We start from the raw sequence: 13,236 nt of genomic DNA on the forward strand, positions 1-13,236 counted from the left end.
CTCTGCGGCCGGTAGCGGCGTGAATTCCGCCCGTCCCTCCCGGCCAGGGCAGGCTGCAGCCGAATGGTATTAAAAAATGAGTAGGAAAAAAGTCAGGAAAGGGGAGATGCGCTGAACGACGCACTGCAACGAGAGCTGAGTATGGTATAACACACTAAACGTTTTTCCTCTCAAATCTCAACCATTTCATAAAGGAAGATCCCGCAGGGGGTGAAGCCTTCACCGCAGAGCATCCAGGGTGCTGAAAGCAGGAAATGGCTGAGGGAGCACAGAACGAACAGTTTGGGAACATTTTTTGTAGGGCCTGACTGGATACAAAGGCTGAACTCATCCAACGACGGTGTGAGGCTCAGGACTGGCTACCACAGCCCCTCTAGGACACAGCAGTGGGACTGGGCTGCAAAAATCCCCCTTGGCTGATCCTTTTGGTGCAGTTCTCAACAGCAATACCCAACGTAGAGGGTACAGTTCTGCCTATGGCTGAGGAGCACCCACAAGCCAGCAATGGGAAGCCCAAATGGCTTCTGTTGCCCCATTCTCTGGGCCCTGATTATTCTCCCAGTCGGGCAGCAGGAAGGCCACAATGTCCTCTGCAGGGTCCAGTATAGGCCAGAGAGGAAAGGAATAAACCAACTGCATCCAGACACTGCATAACAAAATATTTAATGTACCTTGTCTTAAAGGTAGGCACACACTGTGTGTGTTGTGCTCGGATGCTTTAAGGAAAAAGCAGCTGCAAAAGATCCACTCAGGCAACACAGCAAAATGCCACAGTTACAGTTTCTACATCACAAGAGAAACTTAAATCCAAATAAATATAATCTACTCCAGTCCAACTGTAAAACATTCATTTCTTGTCAAAAATGATGCTGTGCAGCTCTGCATGAGCATCCTGAGAGTTGGACTGTCCTAGGAGCTCACGGAGCCAGCCAGCACTGCAGGGAGCAGCAGATCCTGTGCATCCCAGGCTGGCTCAGTGCTCTGGTGGAGCTGCAAACAACCACAGCACAACTCCTCACCAATGCTCTTCTGCCTGCTAAGGAGCTTTTGGATGTTCTCATGGTAAAAGGCACTAGAAGAAAACAAACACAGCTGCCGAGCAGCTTGTGAGGTGAACTGCAGGCAAATCCCTGGTGAGAGGATTAACTTGGAAAGAAATCCCAATGGCCAAAATCGGCCAAGTCTCACAGCAAGGCATTTGCCACATTGAGTCACTTCACACTGAACGGGAGTGTGCAGCTTCCAAGAGCAAATCCGTCCCAGCACCTGGGAGAACAAGGTGACCACATATCTCTCCCATCTCCTGCTCTTCTAATTCTAAGAGATTTAGCTCCTAACAGCACATGTTTTGCCAGAGCAGCATGAGAAACAAAACCTGTCCTCCTAGTGCTTCATTCAGCCTCAGTCCCACGGAGAAATCAACATTCCTCTTACACTGCTTTCCCCAGCAAAGTGCACGAGAAAGCTATGAGGGACAGATGCTGCTGATCAGAGGTGAAGAAGTGATTGTTGGATGCAGCTCCTAATATTGTTGAGGTTGTCACATCTTTCTCCCTCTCATTGGAAGCCCAGATGCCTTTATGGGCCTGTAACATTTGGACTCACAGCCCAAAGGCCCCTGACCAGGGAGTGTCTCTTCCACAGCCTAGGCCAGACAGGCACAACTTAAACTCTGGCTTTGCCACCTGTTGGGTGGAGGCAAGCTCAGTTAATGCAGAGTGGAGGAAAAAACAACTCCAGAGAGGAAAAGCTGCTCCATACTCTCCAGTGCTGCCCTCTCTCTGGAGCAGCCCAGCTGCCCATGCCAGCATCACCCCAAGCTCCACAGCACCCTCGAGGAACACCATTTTAACAGAGCATAGATCTTCCTGTTCTTTTCCTGCTGCTGAGTTCCCAGTTTCCCCCTGTTTTGTGCGGTTTAACAGCAGCTCTTTGACAACAAATGGAAAACAAGTCTTGCAATGTTTAGACAGGATGGATGAGTCCCCATTTCCTAAGGAAGCCTAGGTCAGCAGCGAACATTTTCTGCTCTGCCCTGTCCTGCTAACCATGACAGCATTCATCTCACCAGCAACAAAAGGCAGTAACAAAGCCAACATGTTTGTGTCTGATTTGAAAAGGGACATTTCTCTCCCTCAGAAGGATGTCTGTCATGAGGCTGAGTGAGTTCATTACTCCTTATGATATCTTTCCAAGAACAACAGGTGAACAATAAACAAAGGCTAAACATTGTTAAGATTTTGAGAAATCTCAGAAGCGCCTAAATAACACAGGAAAATGCCAATAGGATTGAGACACTTGGAGAAACTCCACATTTCCTGCATTTTCTGCTCTAAACAAAATGGCCATTTTTAGAGTATATGCAGCTCTCTCTCCCTCTTTAAGACTCACATATTGGACTCCTGCCTGACACTGACACTACTCAATGAATTTAATTTTACTCAGCTCAGTCACCTGCAGGCCACTTTGTACTCCAAGATCTCAAACACATAGCAGACACAAAGTTATTCAGCCTGGGCTTGCAAGGAATTTCTCCAGATACCTCAGCCACCAGTGAAACAGCTGTTTTTTAAAAACAGCCTCTCACAATAGCTCAGGATAAGTGAGCAATGCTGATATGCTCAAAATTGCCAGGAGAAATTGCGTCAATGGAATGGAATTGGTCACGCTGGAATTTGGCCAGACCATTTGGGATTAACACTCTGAATACTGCAAAAAAGCTGGGAAAAGCTCTGTGTTAAGAACCATCAAACCATCCCCCAAATAACTGCAATGCTCTGCCTTATCCACTCCTTGCAGATGACTAACATGCTTTTGTAGGCAGGGCTGGGAACTCTGCCTTCCACACAGTCCAGCCACACCCTGCTAGGCTTCAAAAAACAAATAAAAAAGGAGGAATAAAGTAATTTTTCTCTTTTCCACCATTATGTAAATCAGAGCTGCTGGTAGACTGTTTTGTTGGTTTTTTTAACCACTCATAAAACCTCTGAAACTCCAGAAAAACACTTTTCCATCTCTAATTCAATCACCCATGTGAAACATCACGCTCAGCCAAACAATTCCCATTCCATGTTCCTTCCTTTCACTTCAACAAATCTTGTCAAAACATTTTCATCTGCTAGCACCAATGCAGGACTGAAATATTTTGAGGCCACTACAGAAATACTTCTTAGACACATTCAAAGGTGCTATTAAATAAATAATGATTAAAAAATTACTAGTTTCCACAGGACTTTCCCTTCATTATTCCAACTTAGAATAATTATTACTTAACTCTATACAGCATTTGTTTACTCACTGCTTTGAAGCAAAGAACCCTGAAGTAAAAGTTGGGTTTGTGCATTGAATCCCTTCAGAATGGGGCTCTTAATAGGCAGATTTGCTTGTAAAAAGTGTGAGTGAGGCACAATCCCTGAGACACCCAGGAAGAGAAATGGGAATTCAGCATACAGTCAAGCTCACTGGAGTTAAAGGAAGAACTGGTCCAGCATGATCAAAGATGCTGTGTTTAAGATGACAGAGAATGCTCAGCCAGCAAGTGGTGACCAAGAAGCAGCAGCTGGCAGCAAAGGAAAAGAAAACTGAGGGTCTGTGCACTAATGTGGCTTTAACTGATTCACAGCAGCAGGACAGAGTGACCTGTGCCACACCGAGACAAGAATCTGGTGCAAACAGCAGGCACAGAGCAAGAGAATAGAACTGTGCAGATGCAGTGCTAGGAAGTGGTGTTTGGTTGGTTAAGCAACACTAGGCTGGGCCAGAATCCCCTCTCTGGGACCCAGGGCGAGCTCAGGGATTCACCCATTTTACTGGGTGCCTTTCCAGAGCACAGGAATTGCTAAGGAAGTGGTCTGTTGGTTCCCCCTCTCACCACTAAATGTGCACTGATATGAGAGGAGACAGAAGAAAAGTGCTCTGTTGAACAGTTTCCAGCTGAGCAGTTCAGTGTCTCCAGCAGAACTGCAGTCACCTTCTCCTTCTGCTTGGTCCCAGGAGGCAAGTCCCCACAGGCTGGGGGAGCTCTGGGAGCTCTGAGGTTTCCAGCATGCTCCTGACAGAGCAGGACCATCAGTCTCCCCTCCTGAGGAGAACAGCAGGCAGCCACACACATCCCCTTCAGCCTTCCTTCCTCTTCGTGCTCTCAGGGCTCTTCAGGGCACAGAGGAGGCCACAGAACAGTTCATACCAAAAGAAGATGAGACCAGAGGAGAAAGCAGCCTTCAGCAAGCTAGGAGAGAGACCCTTGAAGAACCCACCTGGGCCCTCCTCTCGCATGATCTGCCTCATGCAGTCCAGGAAACCCCCATACGTCCGTACCTGGGAGAAAAATGGCAACAAGGTTCAACAAGAAAACTTCAGGACAACTGGAAAAAACCACAAAGATCCTCAAACTATACCACAGAAACATTATCTTAACGTGCAGCCTGGAGATGTTTTTCTGGATAATATTATAACTGAAAGTTTCAGAGACAGTTTAGAGAGAGCAGGATAGAGGAAATGTAGACATTTAGCATCAGCAATGGTTTATGCACATCATTCACTGAATGGCTGTAAAACCTCTGCATGCAACAACAGCAGGACTTTAAATTTATGGCACAGGTATGTGAAGACATTATTTCAGATTGTGCAGCTGCTATTTTCTATCCCCTTCACCGTCTAAGAAGGAGTTTTCTGACAGAAAGACAGCACAGCTATAGCACTTAGAAGTTTCCAAATTAGCTGTCTGCACGTTGTCATGTTACACTGCGCAGTTTTAAAATCTTGTGACACATCAATGCTAAGAACAAATTCTGTATCTCACTGCAAGAGGAAAAGCATCCAATGCAATGGGCTGAGACAACAAAATCCTATTCCAAAATTTTCTAGAGTACAACCTGCTTTCCTTCTCAGATCCAAAGAATTTTAAGGAAAAGAGAAATTTTCAACATTTCACAGAGAAAAAAAGAAAATTCTTTGAAAGATCTGTATTTGTCTTCAAGTGTATTTCAAGGTGGTAACAATGGTGCTAAAGAACACCAGAGTGTTTAATTAGTTTTGAATTTCAGGCTATTCTCATACATAAAACACATGTTGAACACTTGGGACCTATTTCTTGTGTCAAAACATTAATTGCAGAAGAGGAGCCTGACAGCCAGGTGATGCCAGCACAGAGCTAGTGTCATCCTCTGCTAGTAATTTGGTTCTGAATTAGAAAAACCAAACTGCAACTAGAAAAGTAAAGTAATTCACAACCCCTTTGCCTGTCTGACTCATCCCCAGCTCCAAGACACAGTTGATGGAGAGGGATGACAAGCCAGAGCTTGGACAGCCAACAGGTCCCCTCCTGAGACCTATCATAAAATAAACCCAGAATGTTCATGTATAAGTGCACATTATTAAATGAGACCAGTGCTCACTAGGAGCTCCCAACCCGGATGTGAACTCAACAGGTACCACTGGTGGATTGTCACTGCACTCCAGTGCACTGGACTAGCTCCACACTTGGGAAAATCCAGCACTTGCAGCATTTCTCACCTGCCCAAAGGCTGCCCGGGCGTGCTCAAAGCCACCCACTTGCAGTCGCTTTTTGACCACGTCCAAAGGGTACGTGAGGCTTTTGCTGACAACTCCAGCACAGCTGCCACAGAGAAGGTCTTTAATGCTGGCTGAGATGCAGAAATGGAAAAGGATAGTGGGGAGAAAAAAAAGAGGATTATCAGGGAATTCTGACTGAAGATCATAAGAGGTAAGTTAAAAATCAGTTTTCACAAGAAGTAAGGCCAAAAAAGTGTTTTGAAGTTACATCACCTCTTCTGCAATAGTTGGCCAAAGAATCTCAAGCTGTACTTTTTCAGGCTTGCAATTTCTGTTGAATCAGAGGACCAGCTCCTCTTGGTCTGTTACACTGACTTATGGTTTTGCTCTGCTCAAAAAACTCCAATCCCCAGTCACAAGACACCTTGTTGCCAGTGGATGGAAGTTTTCATGCCTCCCCCCACCAGTAAAAGCCTGGAAATCTTGCACTCCTGACTGCTCAGGCTGATGTATTCTGGATTGGAATGTCACAAGCTGACACTGCCTGATGACTTCAGAGGCTTGTGGGAAATGAGTTCTGTATTAGACTTTTTGCTGATAAACATGAGCTCCCAGCACTAAACCACCATTAGCCTCTGCCACCTAAAATTAAATATGCAGACATGATATTGAAAAGTGTAGTTCCTCTGCTGAAGACATTCCATTGAGGAACAAAGTCATGCTGCTGCCTCTTGCTCAAGGAGGCTCAAGTATCTAGCAGGTTGCATCAGGATGAGGTTCTCTTACAATGGAGCTAGAAATCAAAATAAAAACATCAAATCAAGACACTGGAAGCTTTAAATTAGAGTAAATGAATCCTCTTCTCTAACAGCTGGAATCTGCAGGCAGATTTACTAAGGAAATCCAAGAGTCCTGTCCCCACAACACTAATGAAACAGAAAGATTATGGCAGCAAGGTCTTCCCTCAGTATCAGTAATGTCACACTGTTAAAGAAAGAGCACCCTGGCCTGTGACACTTCACTTTCCCATTCACCCACTTCCACCATGGTTATTCCACAATGGGAGCTGTTTGTGAACTCTGCTGTACTTAATCTGGCATTTCCATGCAGGGGTAAAAATGAGAGGGGGGAAACTGAGATACTTTTCAGATGTTGCATCAAAAAATGTGAAAGGATCACAGAGCAAACATCAGTCACCCAAACCAGCATTCATCCTCTTTATCTCCTGACATTGTCCCAAGTTCCTACCTGCACTCTTTGCCTCAGCTGGAATCACCCATTTGGAAAACTGCTGCAGGATGTTGTAGAAGAAGAACTGGAGACCAGCATATGGGAAGATAGCAACGAGTGTGGGGGTCAAACCTCTGTAGAAAGTCTGAGGCCCCTCTGTCTGGTACATTGTCACCACTGCATGGCGAAGGTTGGGGTAGATCTGCATAATAAGGAAGATGCTGAGTGACTTTCCAGTGAACTTAGAAACAGCAAACTAAAGGTCAGGTAATTTCTCAGTAAAGAATATAAGAATTTCCCACTGCCCAAAATACAACTGACTGTCTTCAGCACAAAGTGATGAGTAAGGTGATTTTCTACACCCTCACAGTGTTCTATGATAAGCCCTTGTGACTTAAAAGAAATAAGGCATGGAGCTGAGTCCTGAGACCACCTGCATCAGACATGATTATTTTTCTTTTAATAGTTCTTAACTCTTGCAACACAATTCATATAATATATACTGTAATTCTACTGCAGACTATATACAGAAATGGCTCTGATACAAATCTATCCCATTACTACAGACCTAGTTAGCACAGTGACCAATTCTTGTGTAAATACGAACATGAAGCACAGGTTAAAGGTAACTGGTTTGAAGCATCATCCCGATCATTATTTAAACAGGACTCTCTGCATGTGGAAAGTTTAAAAAATGCAATGTTCAACAGCCTGGGGAGTGGGTTCTATAAAAACCCAACAGCCAAAGCAAAAATTGAGTTATCCTGTTAAGGACAGTTTCTCCTTTCTGCATCACCTGTTAGGATCAGAAGCAACAAAACACAATTAGGAAAGCTGTGTCAACAGCACGAAGGGTAATCTGGCAACAGTGCAAACACTGGCAGTAACAGCACCTGCTCCTTCATTCTAACCCACAATGCTGTACGTGCTTTCAAACCTCCTGCATCTTCAGGCCTGTGAAATATTGCTACTGCTATGGAGGACAACACAGAACGCCAAGCCTCACCTTTGGCTCCCCCTGGGCAGCAAAGCGGGTGCGCAGCGTGTCCACGGGCTGGACCGCCACCGTGGCCGTGCAGGCAGCCAGGCCCCCGCACACCAGGTGCACGAAGGAGTGCCGGGCGTTGAAGGAGGTGACGTTGTGCACCAGCTCTGTCAGGCTCTCGAACGCCATGAACTTGCACAGAAAAAAGAGCAGGAAGCTGATCTTTATGACCCACACAGGTGTCCCACTCCTCTCTCTCGTTTCACCAACAGCTCCACCCCTCCCCCCTTGTACCGCCTTCTACGTCCTCCAAAAGCCCTCCCCAGCTTGCCACATGTAAAAATCACTAAGCAGCCTGGGAAATGCTTGGGCTACTCTGGTGCTCCACACTTCTGCTAATTCTTGCATTCAGAAACGTGAAAAACTCATTTCAATGTTCTGTGGATCCAGAAGAGTGTTTGCTATGTCACAGATATGCTGTCCTTTACTCTTTCAGCCACTGCTCCTAAAGCTGTTATTAATGTTTAAAAATTAAACATAACAATGCTGTGTAAAATACCCACATCAGCTTCATTGATTTCTTCCTAACAAGCCCTGAGGGTGACAGCATGACTTGAAGCAAAAATCTGCCCAGGCTTGGGGTATGAACAGCTAAGCCAAGTGTCAGGAGTAGAGAGGGCATATCTATGACACCAGATACAGACAGAGCTCAGTTTGCTATCACTGTGTTCCAGTCTTTGCAGCAAGCTCAGGAATATTAGGAATTATACACAGCTTTATACAGCTACACAACCTTCCCACTCCTGAACACAGTCTGAGGGGGCAGAGCAGTGTCCTGTGCACACACAGTGTGCCTGGGTCACGCCTGCTCCCTTCACCTGAACAGCTCCGAAGCCGACGGACAGGAACTGAGCAGGCACATGGCCCTTCCAGAAGGCTGCCAAGCCCTCCTCCCGGAAGATGCGCTGCACAGCCTGCAGGATGCCGTGGTACTTGGCCGTGGGGTTTCTGGAGGAGAGCTGCTCGATCTGGAGCTGGAGGAAATGGAAGAAAGTATTTTCAATTTCACCCTTCAACACTGGTTCAAATGTCCACTTCAGGAATTCACAACCCTGTCAGCTAGGCAATGCTAAGGGATGACATTCTGTCTTCCCACAGAACTACATTCAGATCTGACTAGGATGTTATTTATGAAGGGCTCTAAAAGAATAAAAACATGCATGAACACAAAGATAAGCAGGAGGAATGATGGTGAAATTCAGTCACACAGTGGAAGTCATTCACAAAACCAGAAAGAGAACGAACTCTGAGAAACACAAGATCCCATTCCCACACAAGTTAAGTTGTATAAATAGAAGCGGTGGACACAAGATAGCCCCACTTCCTTGCATAACCTGTACACAACGTGAGGGCTGACGAGCGGATTTTGTGCTCTGTGGCTGCACAGGTGACCTGCTCGCCCAGGACAGGCTCAGCTCTGCTCCCTCACAGGTTCTGCCATCCCCGCCCCGGGCACGCCGCGAGTGAGGTACCTGAAAGCGGATCTTGAGGACATCCAGGGGACTGACAAGGACTCGAGTGACCAAGCCAGACGCGGATCCTGCCGCAGCCGCTTCCGCCGCGGACACGCACTTGGCTTCGGGGTCGTAACCCACCATGCCTGCCCCAGCCTGGGCAGGGCACAGGGACAGCGAGCCCCCACACCGAGCCCCAACTCCACAGCCCCCTCACGCCAAGGCCCACAGCACCTCCTTATCCCACACTGCCTCCTCACCCCACGGGACACACAGACCCTCTGCCCCGCAGCTCCCGGCCCCGCCCGCGGCAGCCACCAGCGGGCAGGCCGAGCGGAGCCCGGTGCGCCCGGGAGCGTCCGGCCCTGGCCCCACTCCCGCCGGGCCGCCTCACCCGCCCCGCCGGCTCCGCACTGCGCCTGCGCGCCGCGGGGGCCGCTGGGAGATGTAGTCCCGGGAACGGCGCCCACGTGGGCAACACGAATGGGATGGCGCGCTCACAGAACCAGGGGCTCACCTGAGACCTTAAATCCAACCTGTGAGCCAACACCACCTCATCAGCCACACCATGGCACTGAGTGCCGCATCCAGCCCTTCCTTAGACACACCCAGGGACAGTGACAACTACCAGGGCCGCCCGTTCCAATGTCTAATCACCCTTTCCATGAAGAAATTCTTGCTGATGTCCAACCCGGCTCCCCTGGTGCAGCTTAAGATCATACCCTGTCACTTTTTACCTGGAGAAGAGCCTGACTCCCACCTGACTGCATTCTCTTATCAGGGAGTTGTAGAGAGCAAAAAGGTCACTCCAGACCTTCCCTTCTCCAGGTTAAACAAGCCCAGCTCCCTCAGCCACACTCATCACACTTGTGATCCAGACTCTTCCCCAGCTCTGCTGCCCTTCTCTGGTCCCACGAGCTGTGAGGAGGGAAGGTCAGCACACAGCACACGCTGACCTCAGCACTGCTCCCACCTCCACCTTACACAACCACAGACCAACAAACCTTTTCTTGTCTCGATAAAGCACAGGGGAAGCAAGATTCTCTAAGGAAACCAAGGTACAGTAAAACACCACTTCGAGCAACATATTCTGCTACAGCATTATACAACAAGCTAAGCAGTTCACCATGAATTTTCCATACTGACTTCTGGCACAAAAAAAAGAAAAATAAAGAACTAATCATAGGAATATCCAGACATTTCCACCTTGACATCATCAGTATTTAAACATAACAACTAAGAGCAAATGTTTAAAAATTACTCAAAACTCCCATGTAGGCCTTTTCCTATTGTATGTTAAAATGCACTACAAGAGTCACACTCTCAGGTACTTTCTGACCATTAGCAAAGGCTGGGGAGAAGCTGCAGAGAGCTGCCCACACACCCTGTTAACCCAACAGAACCATTCTTCTTTAGCTAACAGAAATGAAAATCTGCAGGGCCCTGCTGGAGCAGAGCCAAAGCCACAACAGCCTGAGCCTGGTTGTTGTGCTTACACCAGCCCAACACCCACCTCCCCTTTTAGCACAAGGCTTAGATGTGTCTGAACTACAAGCTCAGTCATAGCTTGGTCAGTTAACTGAAATAACAGACAGATGCTCAAGTGAAGAATTCAATGTATATTTATTATTCACAGTTAATTACTATCTACCAAATGCTGCTGCAGAGTTAAAGGATTAAGTACATAGGCCTTTTTTTTATTTAAACACGGAAATTTTTTTTAATATATATACACACACAAGACATATGTCTGCAAGGCTGCATGATATACACCAATTCCAAAATAAGGAAACAATCAAATGGTCCAGGTGTAGAATGCCATAGATTCTTTTCCAATCACTTTACAAAGTGGGAAGAAAGTGAGTGACAGCTAGCAAGGAGAGGGGGAAAAAGTAATACTCTACAGGGTAGCTCTCTCTTTCATTTGCTGGAAAATCAAAGTGTAAGGCAGAGTCCATCTCAGGAGTAAAACTTTTTGTAACACTACAAAAAAGGCACCCTCCAACAAAAGATTGCCGGTGCTGAGGCAGGGTGGGAGGAGATCTCCGCTACAGGTTGGGATGTTGGTGGGGTGAAGGGATCCAGCCAAACGGCCACCACAGGAAAAACAACGCAACTGAAGATTGGCACAGAGAGCGCTGCGGGCTGATTGCTTTCCTTCTGTCCAATTTAATGTCACACTGCTCTGGTGAGGAGCAAAGGGCCACCAGAAATGCCCCGAGGGTGCAGGGTGGGGAGAACAGTCACACACAGCCTGCTGTGAACAGGAGCGGGCGGGGAGCTACTTCAACAGGAACACTGACCTGAGGAGGGAGGAGAGACTGGAGAACAGGGATGCCAACTCCACTTCTCAAGAGCAACATGACTGCAAATACTGCCTATCCAGGCCGAGGAGACAGGCTGATCACATGCATCACGTAGAAACATTCACTAAGAGCGTAAAGTTTTTTTCAAGCACTATTTCTTGAGGTTTCTCTGCATTATGAAGTTTTCCACCAAAGGAATGTACATTTTGTAGGACATCTCAGGGCTATTATTTCTCAAATTCCCCCCTTAACCCTCCCTCCCCAAAATATTCTTCCTCATCATAATTTTCCCCTTTCTCTTACTTCTTTTGAGGCTCTTGGTTGCAGCTCTCCACCTCTGAGCAGCCTAAGTTGCCACTTGAATACCTTGATTTTATTTTCCTTGGAATAAGGGAAGTTGAACAGTAAGACAAATCTGAAGATTAAAGCTCCATCTCTGTTTGTAGATTTTTCTCAAGTGTCCATTGATGAAACCACCCTCCTTTGCCCCCTTCCCCCAAAGTATTTATTTACACATAGGCAGAAAAAAAAAAAACCCTCTGAAAAGCTCTGGACTGTCCTTTTAACTTAAAAAATAATAAAAAAGAAAATAAGGGGAAGGCACTATGGAAAAAATTACAGAATGTGCTCAACCGTACACCTTTAAGAAAAAACAAAAAAGCTGTCAGCACAGCATTAATAGACTTCAGTTGTACGTTGGAGTTTCTCAAAGCAGCTCTGTGACTCAAAAGTAAAAAATAGAACAAAAAGCCACACAACTCTTCTCCCTTCCTCTGTTTTGGAAGCTGCTGAGCTTCAGAAGAAAGTGCCAAAGGAGAAGAGACAATAAAATTAGATTAACACCTCATCTTTCCCAGGCAAGAAATGCTGAATGTTGAAGGCAAAAGCAGAAACTGATGATTTTTGTTTTTTTTTAAAGGCAGGACTGTGGATTTGGTTCTTCTCTCATGTCCCTTCACGTCAAATGAAGACCGTTTGCAGAGAGAGAAAATACCAGCAGAGTTTCTCCCTTTTCCTTTAACTGCACGGCTAGGACTTTATATGGCATTAAAACTTCATGCACTGATGGACAGAGAAGGAGGGGGAAACAAGAAGAGTTGTGGTGGTGAGACCTTAAGTGACCTTAAAACACTCATTTGCAACAAGAGTGAATAAAAGGGGATAACCCAGGAGCAGCTGAGGAAATTTGTAATTTCACTTTTTTTTTCTCTCTCTCTCCTTTTTCTATTTTCCATTTTTTTTTTTCCTTTAAGATAAGTTTTGGTGTGTAAGTTGAACTCTTCCCCCCCGCCCCTGAAGTTCCGTACTGAGGGAAGGAGGATCACCTCACGGTGAAAGGTGACTCCGGTTTTACCGCCGTGTGATTTTTAGGTCACTGGCTGCAGTTAGGCTCTGTATGTGTATTTACTGTTTCTCTGGTTTCCTTAAATAATCTCTAATATTTATCTCTAGATGTTCCGGTTCACTGGGGTCACGTAGTTGCGTGGGAACATGCCCGTCTGTCCACGGCACGCTCCCTTCCACCAGTTGGGGTCAGAATTGTCAAGGACTTGGATAAAGTCTCCACGATGGAAGCCCAGCTCTCCTTCCTCTTGAGGATCAAAATCAAACAGGGCCTGAACGTATGTTGGTTGCTGAAAGGGGAAGGAGAAACATACACACAGTGAGAATCACCCACAGCACTGCA

General features: G+C 46.4%; 2 protein-coding genes across 4 annotated transcripts in view; both read right to left on the reverse strand.

The window, feature by feature from the left end:
* Nucleotides 1–605: 605 nt before the first annotated feature.
* Nucleotides 606–9,622, reverse strand: SLC25A19 (solute carrier family 25 member 19). Of its 3 annotated transcripts, XM_056506274.1 has the most exons (7): nucleotides 9,262–9,616; nucleotides 8,608–8,763; nucleotides 7,751–7,921; nucleotides 6,763–6,946; nucleotides 5,515–5,645; nucleotides 4,257–4,317; nucleotides 608–1,072 (listed from the first exon to the last, which is right to left on the reverse strand). In XM_056506274.1, the coding sequence occupies exons 1-7, from the start codon at nucleotides 9,385–9,387 to the stop codon at nucleotides 918–920; spliced, it is 984 nt and encodes a 327-aa protein (XP_056362249.1). In that variant the 5' UTR covers nucleotides 9,388–9,616; the 3' UTR covers nucleotides 608–917. The 3 variants fall into 3 exon arrangements, with proteins under 3 accessions (XP_056362251.1, XP_056362249.1, XP_056362250.1); XM_056506276.1 differs by lacking the exon at nucleotides 5,515–5,645 and having other exon boundaries at nucleotides 606–1,072; XM_056506275.1 differs by lacking the exon at nucleotides 608–1,072 and having other exon boundaries at nucleotides 3,219–4,317; nucleotides 9,262–9,622.
* Nucleotides 9,623–10,847: 1,225 nt separating this feature from the next.
* Nucleotides 10,848–13,236, reverse strand: part of GRB2 (growth factor receptor bound protein 2) — a 49,569-nt gene continuing 47,180 nt past the window's right edge. The window contains exon 6 of the mRNA XM_056506138.1: nucleotides 10,848–13,183. Within this exon, the coding sequence (XP_056362113.1) occupies nucleotides 12,998–13,183 (186 nt within the window). The 3' untranslated portion in view covers nucleotides 10,848–12,997. The remainder of the gene's footprint in view (nucleotides 13,184–13,236) is intronic.

Source organism: Oenanthe melanoleuca, chromosome 18 (genome assembly GCF_029582105.1).
Source record: "Oenanthe melanoleuca isolate GR-GAL-2019-014 chromosome 18, OMel1.0, whole genome shotgun sequence".
In the NCBI taxonomy this organism is placed as follows: Eukaryota; Metazoa; Chordata; class Aves; order Passeriformes; family Muscicapidae; genus Oenanthe; species Oenanthe melanoleuca.

Excerpts from the sequence above, each read along its gene's own strand:
- SLC25A19 (XM_056506274.1), bottom strand. The coding sequence starts at position 9,387 with ATGGTGGGTTACGACCCCGAAGCCAAGTGCGTGTCCGCGGCGGAAGCG. Across the intron at positions 8,764-9,261 it reads TCCTCAAGATCCGCTTTCAG|CTCCAGATCGAGCAGCTCTC; the intron begins GTACCTCACTCG and ends CATTTCCTCCAG. Across the intron at positions 6,947-7,750 it reads CTGCCCAGGGGGAGCCAAAG|ATCTACCCCAACCTTCGCCA; the intron begins GTGAGGCTTGGC and ends CTTATTATGCAG.